The sequence below is a fragment of the Oryzias melastigma genome, linkage group LG8 (assembly GCF_002922805.2).
Source record: "Oryzias melastigma strain HK-1 linkage group LG8, ASM292280v2, whole genome shotgun sequence".
In the NCBI taxonomy this organism is placed as follows: domain Eukaryota; kingdom Metazoa; phylum Chordata; class Actinopteri; order Beloniformes; family Adrianichthyidae; genus Oryzias; species Oryzias melastigma.
In genome coordinates this window covers 12,401,383-12,420,009 of record NC_050519.1, presented here as the reverse complement: position 1 = coordinate 12,420,009, position 18,627 = coordinate 12,401,383, and the positions used below count along the sequence as shown (strand labels likewise).

Below are 18,627 nucleotides of genomic sequence, written 5' to 3'. Positions count from 1 at the left end.
ATGCAAGCTACTTTGGCTAACTTAGCTTTTTCAGTTTTTTAGGCTAATTTGGCACTAAAACTTATATTTTAGCTGGCTATCAGCTTCAGGGTTTTCACCTTTACCTACAGCGATTTCAGCATTTTTAGCTAGCAATTTCAGCATCTTCAGCAGCCAAATTAAGCTAACAGCATTCACACTAGCATTGTTGCACGCAATTCTATATATCTAGTTTTTAGTTATTTTTAAGCTAATGATGGTTAAGATGTGTGTTTTACATCCACTTTGGGCATGATTTTTTGACTAATTGGAAAAACAAATAGTTGGTGATTAGTCGACTATTAAAATAATCGTTTGTGGCAGCACGATTGTATTTTGTCAAGTAGGTGAGGTAATGAATGAAGTTACACCTCTTTCTTCTACTTATCTTAATCACAGTAAGAGTGAGAGACAGATATTCCACACTGTTACACCAGAAAGCAGATTTCAAACTCCAAAAACAAGTTGATCCTCATCTGGGAAGTGGGGCCAACTTGATTGAAATGTGAGCTAGAAGAATCCAAATGCTGGTGTTAGAGCAAAATTATCATCGAAGACATGTTTCCAGAGGAAAGAATGGAAAGTTTTGAATGGCCATACAAGGAAAAAGCTGTTTTAGCCATTAAAGAGCTAACTTTTTGGGTTAGCCTATCCTTGATAGGTTTAGGCTGAGCGAGGAAACTTAAAAAGGCCACCCAGCAACTATCTAGCAGTAAGATGACGCCGCTAAGCACTGCAGCGCCTAATCATAGTGACATAATTCCACAACCCAGACAGAAAAGTTTGGATTAAATATGGCAGCAGTGGGCTTGTACCCTCTCTTATGCAGTGCTCTGGTGTATATTAAGCTCTCCCTACTACAGTGCTCTCTTTTTATTATGCTAATGAACAGAAGAAGCCACAAGGCTCTGATTTGCCTCTCCTTCTGAATTGGAATGAAAAACCATGAAGCATTACTAACATCACTTTGTCAAGGTCCCAAAATGCCAGCAGTCAGAAGAAAGGTCCCTGAGCCTGTTAGGATGATGGATGATTTAGTGCACCACTTTGACTTCAAATGCTTATAGACATGCTTGTGTCCTTAAAAAGCAGTCGAGCAACTGTAACTGAATGGTTCAATTCCTTATCCCAGTGGCCAGTTCTATAGAAGCAACCATCATATTATAGAAACAAAAAAAGACCTTCTGAGCCACCCTACCATTTCCTCTGCCTTTGTTGCTACAGTAGAAAAAAAAAAGTCACCACTTCTGCAGGATAGTCCATTTAAAAAGATGAGAGAAGTCTGTAATGTTCATCATGAACTGGTTACTTGTATTAAAAAAAAAAAAACTTTCCACACGCTTAAACAGTCAGATTGTAGCCTCTCCACTATGACCAAGACCAAAGAGCTGTCAAAGGACACCAGAAATAAGATTGTGGACCTAAACACAACTGGGATGAACCAATCTACAAAAGGTAAAACAACTTGATGAGAAGAGATCAACTGTTGAAGCAATTATTTAAAAAAAATAGAAGAAATACAAGATCATATGTCATATGGTCAGATGAGACAAAATTGGAACTCTTTGGTTTAAATGTAACGTGCCATGTTTAGAAGAGGCAGAATGCTGAGCTAACACAGTTCCCACTGAAGCACGGGGGTGGAAACATCATGGTTTAGGGTTACTTCTCTGTACAGGGGACAGGAAAAGTGATTCACATTGAGGCCACGTGTGGTGAGATTTGGGCAAAAACTTCCTCCATCACTGAGAGGATTGAGGATATCATGCTGGATCTCCCAGACACAGTGACATAAAAAGCATTTGAAGGTTCTGTTGTGGACTAGCCAGTCTCTCTACCTCAGTCCAAAAGAGAATCTGTGGAGGTAGTTAAAAATGTGTTACCCAGCAAAAGCTAAAAAACATCATAGCTCTTGAGAAGATCTGCAAGGAGCAATGGACCAAAATAGCAGGTACAATGTGAGCAAACCTGGTGATGACCGACAGGATATTTCTTAATATCTGTTAATCTTAAAGTTTAATAAAGTTTTTTGCAGCTGTTTTATCAAATAGCACAAATGAATTTAAGACAGCCTTCAATCAACCTCTCAGTGTTATGAGAAACTTTCAGCTTTGCTGAAAATTACTTTCTAAAGTAGCACTAAAAGTCTTTCTCACACAGTTTTAAAAATTCCATCTGTAGGAAAAAAAAGAAATAAAACCATATCCAACATAAGGAGGACCAAATGTTTCAAATTGAAATAAATGAATACAACAATCTTCTGACCCAGAGCACGTAGTATGCAAGCTATAGGTATTTGTTGATGTTACTGAAACAATTTCAAACCTTTCATACAAATATTAACCAAACAGTGACTGCAAATTTAGAAAAAAATGCTCCACTGTTTCTTTGGCCCCAGGGCGTAAAAACCACAAGACACACCAATATCAGTTTTTCTGGGATTGATTTATCTTCCCCTGATGGGAAGGGCAACCAATCAGGCGCTAGGTCCCGCCCATTGACTTTAACAGGTAAACTCGACAGATTAAATTGATTCATGAAGTGTTCCAACGTTGGACCAAAAGAGAATAAATAAATAGTGAAATAAGTAAATTCATTTCTTACATGTAAATAATTAATATTTTAAGTAGTTAATGTCACATTTATTTATTTAATTCCAATTTTAATGAGTTCATGACACATTTATTCAACTAACCAATAATAAGATAGTATTACTTTACGTAGGATTATGCTCAAAATCCATAACTAATGTAAACATGTTTTTTTTATTTGTATAACGTGTGTATTATGTATATGCTGTTATTCATGCATTCTAGATAAAATGTACAAAATAAATGAAAAAAGAACTAGCTGTTACCAATTCAGTTTTTAACTCTATACATTTTAAGCTTTTTTCCTTTAAAACACATTTGAAGTCAACAACACAAAACTCTGCAACCACAACCCAAAATACAAACTAAAGTGTGCAAAACCAATAAATGAAGACTTTTATTCACAATAACATTAAAAAAGATAAAAATGTCTCAGCTTTGAGGATGTAATCAGTGATGATCTGCTCTGTTTAAGAGAAGATTCTCTCAGTTCTCAGGTGTCTGGACAGGTTGGTTCTGGAGCCATATGGAACTATTTCCTGCAGACTCTCTTCCTTTATACTATAAAAAGTCAAATGGTTCCAGTTTTTTCTTTTTTTTCTAATGTCTCTCGTTTCGTGTTGATGTTGTCTCTCGTTCTCTCTCTACTTGGCTCTTGCGCTGCTGCATCTGTAAGCCCCCCATAAATAGCATGATCCTCGGGTTGTACCACCCCCTCTCACCCCACCATTTAAAAAAACACTGCCTTTGGAACACTATATTTACATTATACTGCATATAAGTCAATAATTTGAAAATGTCAATAGACAGAGTATTCACTAAGATAAATCATCGAACAAGTGAAATTACAAGTGAATAAAACTGGACATTTATCTCAGATGCTTAAATCTTGTAGTTCCTCTATCATAATATAGCAATCCATTTTCCTTTAATATATCTATTCTGGCAGGTTTGTAAAAAAATAAAAGTGTTGAAGTACCTGTGATGACTTTTAATGGGTGTTGAGCTGTACTTGTCCTTAAGTAGATCCATAACCAAACTGTCATCTGCAGAGGCCCCCAGTTCTCCTGTCACCCAGTCAGGAAGCCCTCTGTTGATCCTCTCCACAGACTGACCAGTCAGTGGTTCACCAAAGTAGATGGACTATGAATGTAGAGTTAAAAATAATGTTTTGTTGCTTTATAACTAAAGAAAAAAAAAGCATAAAAATAGTGGGAAAAAAACTGGTATTGTTAGTGAGTTAACTCTTACCATGTAGGCAGGGACAGTCTTGAGGGTTCCAGGTCCAGGTTTGCTGGTAAATGGACCCTCCAAAACCCCTCTTTTGAGCATATGAAGAAGCAGGCGGGCATACAAGTTGCGGTTTTTCAGGCCTGTCAGACCTGAGCCACATGATGCTGGATCGCACAGTTTCTTGATCCACACTGCGCAACGCTGGCGTTCTGACACAACATATATAAGTAGAATAAAGTCAGAAGGCTTAAATATTATATTAATTCATTATAGTTTGTTAAAATAATTTATAACCATGTTAAAAAGCTCATATATTACAGGATTTGGGGGTATGAAAGACACATTTTTTTCTACTAACAGCAATGTAAACTAAAACAAAACGGGAACATTCATTAATGAGAGCAAGAATTATTCATTTAAAACTACCTGAAACCAGTTGCTAGGCAGAAAAAAATGCAAGACATTACTTTAGAAGTATAGCATTTCATGGATTTGGGCATCCGTTTTCTCTAAAAAATTCAAACGTGAACGTTTTTCTGTCTTAAAGAAGATTTTTGCCTTTTTTATGTTTGAAATAAATGTCAAATTGGTTACAGTGAATTCTTTACTTTGTTCAGATAAACCAAAACTTTGTCACCTGTTTTGATGGGGTGTTTCAGGACGTAGGGCTTCATGTCCAGCAGGATGTGGTCAAACTCGGTGTCCAGTCTTTCCGGTGAATCTTCGTGTTTGTTCATTGTGACTTGACAGAATAACATCACCAAAATGTGGTCAATTCATAAAAACAAAAAAAGGAAAGTTCACAGTTTCTAAGTGCCAATTTCTGACCAGTTATCTGGCCAAAACGAAAAACTAGATTCATTAAATCCGACGGCAATGGCGTTGCCATGGCAATACATCAAAAGCCACGCATATTGACAAAAAATAAGCTTTAGATGTGCAGAAAAGTTAGCTAAGCTAGAACGAGCCTAAATAAACAACGTTCGCGGCTTTCTTTTTTATCATCTTCTATAAACTAACAACAATGCGTTGAAAAGATGAACAATAAATGCCAAAATGTAACACAAATTGTAAAGAAAAAAAAAGATAATTTTACCATCAGCACAGATTTCGCCGCTCGAGTTGATTCAAACTTTTGCGTCTTCGCTTTACGACACATCCGTTTCCGTGGCGACGCGTTCTTCTTCTTCGGTTGTACTTGGGAGATCTTGGAGCTGCTGGCTCTCTGCTGCGGCGCTTTGGTCAAAGGAGGTCAACTTTGACAGATCCCCATCACATTTTCAGGCTAAATAAATAAGTAAAACTAAAACAGCTTCATGCAAGTATAAGCAACAATACACAATTAGGCTAAATGTTTATTACTTTTTTTTTTACTTTGTCTCTTAACCTGTTTATTTTCTTTTTTGATTTAGTGTTTTGCTTCCACTGTATTTGCCTGTCTCATTTTTTTTGTTTCAGTTGTTTCAACTTTTTTTGTTTTTTTGCATTACTCTTTCATCTAAATGCTGCCAAACAGTGAATTTAAAATAAACCCAATACTTTTTTTTCTGAGAAAACATACTTGATTTCCCAAATTAATAGTATCTTCTGTTACAGGGCTCTGCAAACAAAACCAAGCCAGAGCCTCAAAGTCCCACTTTATTTGGAAAAAATCCAACATTTTATTTAAAAAAAAAGTTCAAGGCAATCCCTGATGATAACTTGATTGTATTATGAAATCCAAATGTTTTTGTTTCATTTTTTAAGATGTGTAAAGTGTATTTTATGTCAATTTATTAGGTAGAGGCTCCAACATAAGCCCACATGGGTTTTTTTTGCCTCTTACTGCACTTACTTTTTAATGTGTTTGTATATCTGTTTTTTTTTTTTTTTTTGCTACATCTTGTAAAAGTGAAAATAAATAAAATCTAAAAAATAGTAATAAAATAAATTAAAATAAACATTTTATTTATTGTCTGTGACCACTAGGTCACTCATTTATAGATTCTAACCTTTAAATATCTACAACTGAACAGAGTTAAAGTTATCTATTTAACTTCTATATTCTTGACAGCAGGGCAGTACATACAAGTTCCTTTCAAAATAAAACATCCTTTGACAAGATCTTCCTACTGCAAGGGGAAAAATGTCTAATTAAATATGGCAGTTTCATTTTCTGCCTGATACTAATACTAGTTTATGTATACAAATTGATCAGGTCATATTTAGTTTCTAAAACATCAATTTTATCCTTTTCTTTCTTATTTAATTGATTGCATTTCACCACTGAAAAAGAATAAGTGGGCTGTCATTTTGCTATAAATTCGTGAAATACACCAAATGTCCACATGATGGCGATTAGCAACTGTGGCATTTGAGGTCGTCAGTCTGGAAGTTTGCTGCCTTCTTATTTAATCTTTAATTTATTAAAAAAAAATGTGTTAAATATGGTTAGGTCTAGGTTGGCCAAATCGCACTACTGCAATATGTTTAGCACACATCACCCATTTGTAGTTACATAATTAAAATATATAAATCACATTGAATTGCAGTTATACTTTTGTTTCTTATGCTTACAATCCATAAAAAGTTATTCAAACCTAGGGAAGGAAAGCAAATGCTTGAGTTATATTCAAAGGTGTGACCGCTTTTGAACATCCACAGAGCAAAGTAAAACACTGAAGCCCCATTATTCCCACAGGACGTAACAGCGCGCTTGTCCAACGTCATTTTGAATGAAAAGACGCGCTCAGCGCTGGACCGGAGGAGAGGCGTGAACTGTCAACAGCAAGAGGAAGGCAGCCCTCGCGCTCACAGCATCACAGGCGTCGGGGATTACAAAACTTGTGATTTTTCTTGTGTCGTTTTTCGCCCTCCTAATGATGGCTGACCATCTTTTACATTACAACGACTCGGCCGGGGTTGGAAATAGGTTCGCGCGGAAAGGGGCTCTGCGACAGAAGAATGTACATGAAGTCAAAAACCACAAGTTTACTGCGAGGTTTTTCAAGCAGCCGACGTTCTGCAGCCACTGTACGGACTTCATCTGGTGAGTTCCACGATGCAGCCTCGACCAGTCACGAAATAACGATTTGTCCCTTTTCTGTTCAATTTAGAGATGTGAAACATTTGAAAGGACCATTTAGAGGAGAGAATATTCATAATGTACCTTTTCTTACAGGGGTTTCGGGAAACAAGGATTTCAGTGCCAAGGTAATGCATACATTTACATTTTGATGGACAGATGTTCAATATAAAACTGATGCAATTGATTAAATTATCAGGGAACATATTTCAGCAAATGGATTCAAAGACACAACTAGTATTTAAAAAGTTTTATTTCAAAAATACTGACTTTGCATAATCACAGGAACCTGAAAATACAAGGGTGATTATATATACATATGCCACATGTAGCCAACAGCAATAGATAAGGTTTACCTTTAATGTTTGCGCCAAGTTTCAGAGTCTTGTGTTGGCCTTTCCATGGTATCCATCATCTGTGGCACTTCATATTCTGGAGTATAAGCAGTTTTTGTAAAGAGAACCCTTCCTCTCTTGTAACCATTTTTAGTGTGGACGATGCGTTTCTTAGATGAACTTTGAAGAGTTGGCTGGCTGACCCCCTCAAGGACCTTAATTTTCCGGTTGCTGGTCACTGAGTTTTGTGGCTGTCGGCTCGGTCTACCAGCACCAGAAAAGGGTGAAACCATCATCCAGTCTTTGGGTGAAGACTTGGGCCCTGTGCTTTGAAATGAAGGATTCCACATCGAGGGGATGGGAACAGATGAAGTCCATGGAAAGTTTTCAGACTGGCCATACTCTTTCACAACAGAGTCATCATCTTGAAGCTTAGCATGCACATAGGGGTTTAGGAGAGAAAGTTTTGGACTATGTTTAGGTAAAAACCCAGCATTTCCTGAGTTGTAATCAAAAGCATCTTCATGGAGAAGCTTTGGAGTTTTCCTGGAGCCACCTCTGCTTGGACTGGAGCCAAGATCAACCTTTGGGAAACTTACAGTTGACACACCGACTCTTTTTCCAGTTTGACTGTCAGTTGGCCAGGACTGAGAAATAGGGGGCACAATGGACAGAGATGTAAAAGCGTTGCTTGGCACCTTTTTACTTGAAGCACTTGTCCCAGCAACACCCTGAGAAACTAGATTTCTGTTTGCATAAGTATCCAGTGGTGCCAACTGAGACTGGACAGCAGTTGGAATCAAGCTGCCATCTTGGCGTGTAGGAACTGAAATTGGCTTGTAAAGCTTAGAGTCCCATTTCATTGACCCACCAGCAACAGCTTTTTCTTTGGGAGCACTAAACTTGTTTGGAGGGGCTTGTCCAGTTACAGCCAAGTTCTGTGGCTGCATCACTGAAGGTTTTCTGAAGCTTGTGTAGAAATTGCTGGAGGGCTTAGGTTTTGGAACTTCCTCAGTACCCTCATCAAAGGAGAGGAAGTTGGAGAAGTCATCCACATGGTCAGCCAGGTTTCTTGAGGCTGCTTGGAGCCGATAATCTTCCCCTGTATAAATAAAAGTGGGTACAACTTAGAGGCCACTGTCCTACCATTTGCCTCACACTCCAAAACCAGCTTTGGTATTAGATTTCAAATACCAGTACACTGGTTGATGAAATCTACAAGTGTTTGGAGAAAGTGCAAAACAGTGGTTCTGTTATTTTAATTAAGCATTAAATCATATTACCTACGGCATCTGTTACACCAATACCACTGGTAAACAGCAAACAAAGCCAAGAAACTCTGCAGGAAAAAAAAATAAATAAAGCAAACTTTAATCTAAATTACAACACAAAAATTGTTAAACTTGAGACAATACTTACCTCAAAATGAGTACAAAAGCCATGATCTTTAACTAAGACAACACCTTGTACTCCTAAGGTGCTTCAGCTCCAACCAAGCAGACCAAATCTGAACTAGAGCATAAGCTCTGTCCTATAATTGAACATCCCATAGTTCCTCTTTATATATGGTCCTTACCAGCAGCTACTCAGAGACCAGTTAGTGGTCATTGCTGACAGGTGTGGTAACTTTTCAAGCTCCAGTAATAAACTCCCCTCCAGCAGGTGGCGGATGTGCCCCTACTTGTAAATTGTCATCAAAAACTGCAAGAAGAAGAATAGAGAAGAACACCAGCTTTGATCCAAATCAAAGTCTTGTTTAAAAAACTGTCACTAAATTTTACTGATATTTCTCTTATTGACCATTTAAGCAACAGAAAACAGATTATTTGGTTTTGTTCAAGCTGCAGTATTTTTGCTTACTGTTTGAAGTATTTTAAAAATTAGGACAACTTTCAATTTCTATAGACTTAAGTAATGGTGTTTGCATTTTAAGGGATCGTATAGTTAAATTTGTTTTAAGTCCCATAACAATCATATTTTGATCTAAAGTAAAAACGTTCCCAGTGATGTTTTATTTGTAATTATGCCATTGTTTGCTAAATTAAAAAGAAAACTTTGATTTTTTTTTCCTGGTCAAAGTTTGTATAGAGCAGCAGTAGTTCTTTAGAAAACCAAGGTGCTTTTGGCCTGCCGATTGTGGTTTCTACACAACAATTAGAAGCTTTATCAACTGACATTTTTGTCTGCTCCTGATTCACCAAGATTTCAATTGGAAAGCACTGAGACACGCAGTTTTAAACATAAATTATTTCGTGTATGTCCCCCATCATGACAATAATGCTAGAGGAACATGTTAAAAATATGATTTTCTTAGTAGTGGGTTTTTAACAGTGTACCATTTTGCCCTAATTAGTATAATTTGCGTATTGCTTGTTTTGTCTCCTACCAATACTTCATAGTTTGGAGCAAAATCTATTTACAGATGATGTGAAACATCTATGATTTAAAGGACCTTTGGTCCTATACCAGGGGTCCCCAAACTACGGCTGGATCCGGCCCACCTCCACATTGAGCCTGGCCCCCCAAACACTATCAGAGATGCAATGATTCTTTTTTTTTTTCTCAATATGGCCAATCAAGACCCATATAGAACGGGACTTTTTATTCTACCCTTCTGCAGTCTGAATTGTGATGGGAGAGGATAGACTATTTATTGGTTTCATTTTTAAAATGTCTTTGTATTATTTTTTTCTGTGAAGATTGCAGAAATGAAATATTTAAAATTTAGCTATGTGGGGCTTTCTGGAAAACTATAAATGTTTGCGTTTAGATACACCCTGTGTTTGCTGCATTTTTCAACTGTTGACCTACAAACCGACCCTGGCCCCACATCAGAGAAGAAAAGTTATGTGGTCCTCACAAGAAAACTTTTTGGGATATATGCCCTATAACATGCTATACTTAAGCCTTTTAGATTAAACTATATCCACACATATTACCTTTGGCACACTAAAGAAATTATTGAGTTATTTTTGTGAACTCTTCCTACCTATCCTATAGGAGCCCAGCCACTACTAGAAACAGGTTTCTAACGGTAACGAACATCTATTAGACCTGGTAGATATTGGAGACAGCGTCAATAAGAGACAGGACACAACTGAAAGATATACAGTATTGTGCATATTGAGAGTGTTTAGCTGATGACCATCACCTTGTGAGAAACTGTGCGTTTTTGCAGGTTGAGATGGGCCAATACCAAGAGTGAAGGTTTTTAGAGGAATGTGTATTGATCAAAACACTTTGGGGTTGAGAATGGTTAAAAACATTGTTAGAAAGTGTTCTTGTGGAAGACCAGTTGAGAAAAAAAAAAAAAAAAAAAAGTTGGTAAAGCATGCTCATCCATTTCACTGCATTGTAGTTTGTCAATTAAAGTTATGAAGCAGGGCTATTATCTCATCGTTATCCATTTCCCCAGCATGCCTGAGACCAGAGGAGACTTTCGTAGGCGTAGGCAGATTAAGGGCTGCCTTGAGCTTGATGCTGTGCGTTGAGAAGCTAGAGGGCCCCCCCCTCTTAAGTCTCCTGTGATTACTACACCTTCTATTCAGCCAACCCTTTTGTAGGAATTGAGCTTTAGGGTTTAATAGGGCCAGTTTATTCTCTTAATATTTGAGACACTTACAAAAGCTTCTTGGTTGAGACACAAGCTCCTTTCCCTTTTAAAAGACCTGTTAAACACCTTAAACACTAAGCATGAAGTAATTGTTAATATAAAGAAATGTGTGTATATATATATATATATATATATCTCAAGTCTCACATTAAAGGACAAGAGGCATGTTTATACAAAACACAATTTATTTCTTTCAAAGAGCACGACTTCAAAGTTGAAACCTGAAAGAAAGGCAAAAATTTAGCTGAAGTGGAGAAAAAGTGTTAACCTGCATAAATATTTAACATTACCTCTGAGTGTTCCTTAGATTTTGACACCTTGGGGGGGTTGTGTTGGTCTTTTGGAAGAGCTCGAGACAGGGGCATCCTTGATTTGTTGCATCTGGTGTTCTGGAGTGTACGTCATTTTGGATAAGACAAACCTTCCTCTTTTGTAGGCGCTCTTGGAGTTGATGATCCGCTTTTGAGGCATCATACTGTAAACTGGTTGGTAAACTTTGCTGTTCTTTGAGCTACTCAATGACTTTTGGGGCTTCACATCCATTTGAGGAAAGTCAAAGTTCCAGTTGTCAACCATGTTGAAGAAGAAGGGGAACATCATCCATTCTTTGCTATCAAAGGAAGGCTTCCACATTGGAGAGGAATGAGCAGTAGATGGGTCAGCATCAATAGAGTTTCTCTGGCCATATTTCTGAGAGTTATTAGAATCTAGAGGATTTTTCATGGGGAGCTTCTTTTGTAAAACTGAGTTTACTTTCTCTAGCCCCATCAAGTCATCTCCCTGACCAAAATGGCTGCCAGTTTCGAAGGATGCATGATTTGGAGAAGGCTTAAACATTGAAGGCAAAAGTTGAGGTTTACCACTTCCAGACGAAGACCCAGAATGCTCAGCGTCACGGTTAGACACTCCCTCAAACAGGCTTGGAGTTTTACTTGAACCAATCCCTTTTTGACTGGAGCCCTCAAAGACATGTCTATACAGAAAAGGTGACGGGTGCGTTTCCTCACTGCCACTATTTGCAGGTTTCTTTGACAGGAAACCAGGGGAAGCCATAGACCAAGAGGTTGAAGTGTGGCTTGGCTTAAGATTTGTCAAGGGGTCAGAAGATCCAGTTCCACTAAGGCTTATAGGGGCTGGCTTTATACCACTGAAAGCATCCAATGGACTTCCCTGAGCTGGCCTGTTCAGTGTCAAATCAACAACCTGATTACCAGGCTTTAAAGGAAATGTGATAGGTTCAAAGAGGTTTGAATCCCACTTTCTTGAAATGCCATTTACAATTTTCTCAACAAATGGAATATTCTGCATCTCTGGTGGTTTTCCAGTTTGAGCCGAGGGATCATCAAAACTGAAATATAAAATTGACGTTGGAGACTTTGAGGTGTCTTTGTTTGCTTCGTCAAAGGTCAAAGAGTTACGGACATCTTCATGTTGATCATCCAGGAGGTTTGTCGTGGCATAGCCTGGCCGATACTGAAACCCTTTTATAAAGTAAAGAGTAAGTGAGAAGTCAAGGCTCAATAAGGAAGCTTGGTTAATATACATACCATTTCCAGCTGAAACACAAATGTATTTTGACAGCATAGAAATCCAGGAAACCCTAGAAAACGAGGAAGAAATCAATAAGTTTAACTTCCATTATATTTATAATTCAAAACTTAAAAGTAAAAGAATTCAACATACCACAAAATAAGACAGAAAGCCATCGCTGGTCACTGAGAAGCAACCCCCTGGACTCCTCAGTCACTGCAGCTTCAGACAATCACACCAAAGCTGGGCTGTAAAAGAAACTGTCTTGATGGTTCGTCTTTCCATTTCCCCTTTTTATACCTTTACTGGTACAGCTGCTGCTTCTGCACAATCAGTGGTCATTTGGAACAGGTGGGGAGCCAGCGCCTCCTCAAGCAATGACAAAGCATATTTGGTAAACACAACCAATGAGATGAGAAAAATAAATTAATGAACTTCTTTTTGTTTTGTATTAAAAAAAATATGATTAATTTGTGGGTTTTTGTCATGTGTGCTAATGTGTTTGCTTTTGTCGACATATCACCTCTACTGAATTAGAAAATTAGAAAAATTAGACCTGTAATATGTTAAATTGCCATTTTACAGTCTTTGGTCAATCAATTTATAAGTGCAAGTACACCATTATAGAACAATATATGAAGAAAGTAGCAATGCAAATAAGGTTTAATATTTCGTTTATCATTCGGCAAAAGAGCTTATTAACTTGCCGAACATAGAAAAGTGTTCTCACCATCTGTCTTTCTTGCAGATGGATTCTCTACCAGCTAAACTACACCCCTTTTTAAATATTTTTATGGCGTATCATAAATTAAAGTATTTTCTTTAGACTAAGGTGCCATAAGGTAAATGTCTATTTCTTTTATTCACTTACTAAAAGATCATGCATCTGTCTTAAAATACTGGTGCATTCATGGTTTAGAAGGAAATTTACCCTAAACCACAAAAATGTCAATATTGGTATACAAAAAATAAAAAAATCTAGTTAGAACCAACTTTGCACTGATGAGATGCAAGTGCATTTTCCAAATTAAGTCAGATTTTTCAGATTTGAAGTTAAGTTATTCAAGAGATGTCTTTTGTTCTGCCCGCTGGATTATACATAGTCTCATGTTTAAGTAAATCAAGTCCTATTCCTTGATATAAGCAGAACTAAACCAAACATTTCCCACAAGTTTAGAATAAGTGGAAACCTTGACCAGTTGTGTATGATTTGTACTGGTAGAGGCTAGACTTGAGTCAATTTTAAAAATTAACTTTTTAAACAAAGGGGGTGTTTTCCTGTCATGGAGTTAAAGGGTTAGAATTCACTTCAGAGGTCAGTCAACAACCCCCTACTTTAGTATCTTCTATAAGCTTTGATCATGTCACTCCACTGAAGCAGCAAACTCAAGAGAAACTTGAGTGTGTCTGCAGCAATATTAGATCTTTATTTTAATGAAATTTCTACAGCAACACAATTGCTTGTAGTGTAGAAGCTTTACGCTCACTTTCACACATGAAATTTAGAAATTTTTGGTAGAGCACAATTTTATTTTCCTTCTCAGAAGAAACCTCAATAACAACCTGCAAAATAATTTCAGTTTACAAATTGCCACATAAAGATCATGAATACTTTCAGGTTTGACAAGTTTCTTGTAAATTCTTCAGATTTTGATGCCCGTTGGTCGTTTTCTTGGTCGTCTTTGAAAGGGTGGCAAAACCATGGTGTCCTGGACTGGTGCTGTTTGGTATTCTGGAGTGTAAGCAGTCTTAGACATGACAAACCTTCCCCTTTTGTAGCCGTTTTTAGAGTGGACAATCCGTTTTTTAAGAGGCTTTGAGCTTCTGGCAGGTTGGTAGACCTTAGAAACCGTGTCCATCTGATCGCTGGCAGAGTTTTGTGGCTGGTAGCTTGAATGAAGAAAGTCAAAGTTTTGATTTTCAAAGACTTTAGGAAAAAAGGAAAACATCCAGTCTTCATCATCAGCTTTCCATGTTGGGGTGGCATAGCCAGATGATCCAGGGTTAATGGAGTTGCTCTGACCAGGACTTTGTGGTTTAGCAGAATTTAAGAAATGCCTCATTGGGAGCTTCTTTTGTAGTACACCTCCAATCCATGGTCCATTAACATCATTACTCTCACTATACCACCTGCCAGTATCCACAGATGGGTAGCGTTGAGAAGGTTTTGAAGGCTTTGACGGATAGGAGGGAAAATATTGTAGTGGCTTTGAATCACTTGCAGATTGGGGCCCTGTGTAACCTGTATTAAAGTTTAAGACTTCTTCAAAGAATTGATCTGAGTTTTCATTTGTATCAAAGTTGCTTGGACTGGATACAGTGTCAGGCTGTTGGTAATAAACAACTGACATTGCTGTTTCACCACTTCCAGGACTGGCAGGTTGAACTTTAGGAGGAGGCAAGGACAAAGTGGTGGAAGTGAGGCTTGGCTTGAAGTGTGTCAACGGGCCAGCAGAACCAGTTCCACTAGGGCCACTGTAGGCATCATAAGGGTTCGCCTGAGGTAGAACAAAAGCTGGCTTGGGTGGTGTCAGACCAACCATCTGGTTGCCTTGGTTTAAAGGAAATGTGATTGGCTCTACAAGATTGGACTCTCCACCAAATATTGCCATGTTTGGAAAAGTTTGATATTCAGGGAATCTTTGTCCAGATGGGACCATGTGCAGTGGATCTCTTACTGAGGGTTTGTTGAAGCTGGCATGGAAAGTTGAAGTTGGCTGGTTATTTGAAGCCTCTTCATCAAAATTTCCCTCATCAAAAGACAAGGTGTGAAAGCGGTCTTCATGCCCATCATCCATAAGGTTTGTTGCAGCATGCGCAGGCCGATATTGAACCCCTACAAAGAAAAAAAAAAATGCATTAGATTTGAACAAGAAAGATGTGAAACATGCAAAATACATACCATTTCCAGCTGAAACACAAGTGCATCTAAAGAGCAAAGAAATCCAGGAAACCCTGTAATTAAGAAGAAAAACAATTAATTTTCATCCAATTGACCAAAGAAGTTGGTCAAATAAGAACTCAAACAAAAGACAAGCCATACCACAAAGTGATACCAAAAGCCATGGCTGGACACTGAGAACCAACCCCCTGTGCTCCTCTGGCACTACAGCTTTAGACAAGGAGCTGGGAGGGAAAATGTGGATATAATTTGCTGTCTTTCAATTTCCCCTTTATATCTTCACCAGATGATCATCAGCTGGTGCTTGTGGAACAATTAGTCCTCTTTCTAATCAGGTGTGAAAGGTGAACATTATTCCTCCATGTCAGTAGATGGCAGTAATGCTTTGTGTATCCACCATAAAACTGCAGAAGAAGAAGAATCTTACTTCTACTCGTGCATCAAAAGAAGATGAATGTAAAAAAAAAGTGAAAATAAAGTTACTTGTACCCCATGGGTGACTTTAATTTACATTTTGGCATATTTATTTCAACAGGAAAACTTTTTTCTTGCCTGTTTTGCAATGAAAACAGATCTAGCTATGGAATATCAAAAGTGAAGCAAAGTGGTGTGATTAAAAAACATGAATAAATTAAACTGTAAAAAGTAGGTTGGACCTAATTAGGTTATACAAAAAGTTTATGCAATTATTGTATCATATTTTTTAACAATATTTGCAGTAAGTAAAGCTATATCACAACCAAAAGAGTTGACAGACTCATCAAATGGGACCTTCTTCTCTGGCTATCTTTGAACCAAAAATAAAATTAAATAGTGTATGTTTGTCCATCTGGCATCATAAAAGCAATACTGTTTTGTGATGTTTATTCAAATTTCAAACAAAAAAAACTGAACTGATTTTTACCAAAGTAACACAAATAGCCCTACAGTTAACATTTCACCTCAAATCTGAGACTTTCCTTTATTTCTCTTTACCCTCACTTCTCAGCTTTTAATATTCAATGTTTGTGAAATGAAATGATTCAGGAGAAAGTGTCTTGATTCTATTAAGACTCCTAACAGGATAAGCAACATCTATTTCCATTTTTACAGAGTTTTTGTATTTATAATCCACATCCTTTTTAAAATATTTAAGAAATATGCCAATATTTTGTATAAATAAAATACATTTATGCCTGCGACTTTATTACACCAATGTATGGTAAAAATAACATTACCAGAAACTAGTAACTAAATTCACTGTCAAAAAGTGTTTGACAAGTCAAACACACTACACTAGTTCAGATTTACTGTTACATCTTTATATAAAGACGATGAAATGTTGCAAAAACTCATTTGGGATTTATTATTGCACAAAAAAATATTGACATAACTTTAAAATGGAATGCAAGTTAAAAGAAAAAGTGCACCTGAATCTCAACTTTAGATATGTAGTTCAGTTGTGTTAAAAAAAAAACTATGTGCCAAGGTATACATTGTTTAGCACAGTTAATATTCAATGTCACCTGTACCAATATTTATGTTTAGGAGTGAATGATTTGGAAGGTTTTCTCCAGGTCTCATTTATTGAATTTTTAATTTTATTTATTTCTTTATTTTTGAGGGACAGTGCACATTAAACGCATTGTATTCAATGAACCAGAATTAGCCCAGCGGCTATTTTTCATCTGTTGTCACTGGACAGATGTTAAAATTGTCAACCTAAGAACAATAAATAAAAACAACATTTAAAATATCAATGTCAATAAAAAGAATATACAATAAAAATACAAATGTAAGACAATCACCTAAAATACATTTTGATAAAAATAAAAAAAATTAAAAAATATTTATGTATACATTACAACACATTAAAACAAATATAAAACATTATTGCAGAACACTTAAAGGGGGGAGCATATTAAAATTTAATGTGTACAAGTTTGCTGCGATAAAAGCCAGTTTCTAATGTGCTTTTTAAACAGACTGAATGTAGAAAGTTATCTTGTATTTTGAGTGGAGGAGATGAAAAACCATTTAAGATTCTATTGAACAGAGTTTTGTGTTTTTAATAAAGTTTTCCCAGCTTAAAAGTTTATGTTTTTGTAAAATGGCACTGTGGCGATACCGTAAAGGTTTCTTATCCAGTATTTTTACTGTTTTTTTGTACAATGACTCTAAGGGTTTTAATGCTGTTTTGCTGGTCTGTGACCACGTTGTGAGACAATATGTCATGTGTGTCAAAACCATTGCATGCATATACATTATAGCAGACTGCAGCGACAAATGTGACCGAATACATTTAAAATTTGACAGATTAAATTTAACACGGTTACACACTCTTTTGATTTGTGGCTTAAATGACATTTTTGTGTCTAATAAAACCCCAAGATATTCAAACTCTGAGACAACTTCTATTATTTTCCAATAACAAAAACATCTGCCTGTGCATTTATACGGTTTGATTTAGAGAAAAACATTGCAACTGTCTTATTTACATTGAGTTTTAGGCTTGACTGATCCCACCATTCTACAACATGACCCATAGCTTCCGTGAGAATTTCAGCCACCTGAAATGTGTTACCATGTGCATAAGTTACAGTATCATCAGCATACATCTGGGTAAAAACATTTGAACAGACTGTTGGGAGGTCATTTATATAAAGAAAAAATAGCAAGGGGCCTAGGATGGACACTTGTGGAACACAAGTGGACAGAGGAAGAGGAGAAGAAAAATAATTTGAACAGACTGAGATCTATTTGAAAGATACGATTCTATCCATTTGATTAAATTTCTGGAAAAATTGAATTTGGTCAATAATCTTTTATGATTTATAGTGTCAAGTGCATTTCAAGTCAGGAAACACAGCTCTAACCATCCCCCTTTGTCCAATAGACTACATTTTCAAAAGGAAGCAGTTAGCCGTTTGAGTGGTGAGCTCTTTAGATGAGCAATTATTTGTTGGGCAAAGTTTCTCTGCAACTTTTGACACTGTAGGTATAATACTGATGGGCCTGGAATTGGAAGATAAGAATCCCATTTTGTGGATTGGAATCACAACTGATGACTTCCATTTACTTGGAAATACTTCAGAAATTGAAGATGTTGGCAATTGCAATATATATATTAAACCTTTAGCAGCTCTTATTTTTCCAAACCACTTTATTTCTTAATGTTGTAAATTGTTTAACCTCACTCTAGAAACACCCATTTTCAAAAGAAAATTCCAACAATTGCGAAGTTAAGCCAATGCAACCAGGTTTGGCCAGGGAAAGTTTAAGTTTGCTGGAAATGAGGTACAAGTTTCAGAGGGCAATAGCCCTTAGTCAAGATTTGAAATCTTTTGTCCAACTCAAAAATG

The 18,627-nt window shown here is 36.9% G+C and overlaps 4 protein-coding genes across 7 annotated transcripts in view; all 4 read right to left on the bottom strand.

Annotated features, from left to right (window-relative positions):
- Positions 1-5,612, bottom strand: part of cep112 (centrosomal protein 112) — an 89,228-nt gene extending 83,616 nt beyond the window's left edge. For 2 of the 3 annotated variants that reach the window (XM_024272716.2, XM_036213270.1), the window contains exons 1-4: positions 4,939-5,612; positions 4,480-4,584; positions 3,861-4,051; positions 3,589-3,752 (exon numbers count right to left, since the gene is read on the bottom strand). In XM_024272716.2, the coding sequence (XP_024128484.1) occupies positions 3,589-3,752; positions 3,861-4,051; positions 4,480-4,579 (455 nt within the window). In that variant the 5' untranslated portion in view covers positions 4,580-4,584; positions 4,939-5,612. The remainder of the gene's footprint in view (positions 1-3,588; positions 3,753-3,860; positions 4,052-4,479; positions 4,585-4,938) is intronic. The other variant, XM_024272715.2, reaches the window with a different exon arrangement.
- A 1,554-nt stretch (positions 5,613-7,166) lies between these two features.
- Positions 7,167-8,820, bottom strand: LOC112145932. 2 transcript variants are annotated; one of them, XM_024271421.2, is made up of 4 exons: positions 8,661-8,820; positions 8,525-8,580; positions 7,263-8,343; positions 7,167-7,195 (listed from the first exon to the last, which is right to left on the bottom strand). In XM_024271421.2, the coding sequence occupies exons 1-3, from the start codon at positions 8,681-8,683 to the stop codon at positions 7,265-7,267; spliced, it is 1,158 nt and encodes a 385-aa protein (XP_024127189.1). In that variant the 5' UTR covers positions 8,684-8,820; the 3' UTR covers positions 7,167-7,195; positions 7,263-7,264. The 2 variants fall into 2 exon arrangements, with proteins under 2 accessions (XP_024127189.1, XP_036069162.1); XM_036213269.1 differs by lacking the exon at positions 7,167-7,195 and having other exon boundaries at positions 7,252-8,343.
- A 2,201-nt stretch (positions 8,821-11,021) lies between these two features.
- LOC112145930 lies at positions 11,022-12,693 on the bottom strand. The gene is made up of 4 exons (XM_024271420.2): positions 12,538-12,693; positions 12,402-12,454; positions 11,145-12,335; positions 11,022-11,075 (listed from the first exon to the last, which is right to left on the bottom strand). Exons 1-3 carry the CDS (start codon positions 12,558-12,560, stop codon positions 11,158-11,160), a joined length of 1,254 nt encoding a protein of 417 aa, XP_024127188.1. The 5' UTR covers positions 12,561-12,693; the 3' UTR covers positions 11,022-11,075; positions 11,145-11,157.
- Positions 12,694-13,892: 1,199 nt separating this feature from the next.
- On the bottom strand, positions 13,893-15,582 carry LOC112145929. The gene is made up of 3 exons (XM_024271419.2): positions 15,428-15,582; positions 15,287-15,339; positions 13,893-15,220 (listed from the first exon to the last, which is right to left on the bottom strand). The coding sequence occupies exons 1-3, from the start codon at positions 15,448-15,450 to the stop codon at positions 14,028-14,030; spliced, it is 1,269 nt and encodes a 422-aa protein (XP_024127187.1). The 5' UTR covers positions 15,451-15,582; the 3' UTR covers positions 13,893-14,027.
- Positions 15,583-18,627: the final 3,045 nt, after the last annotated feature.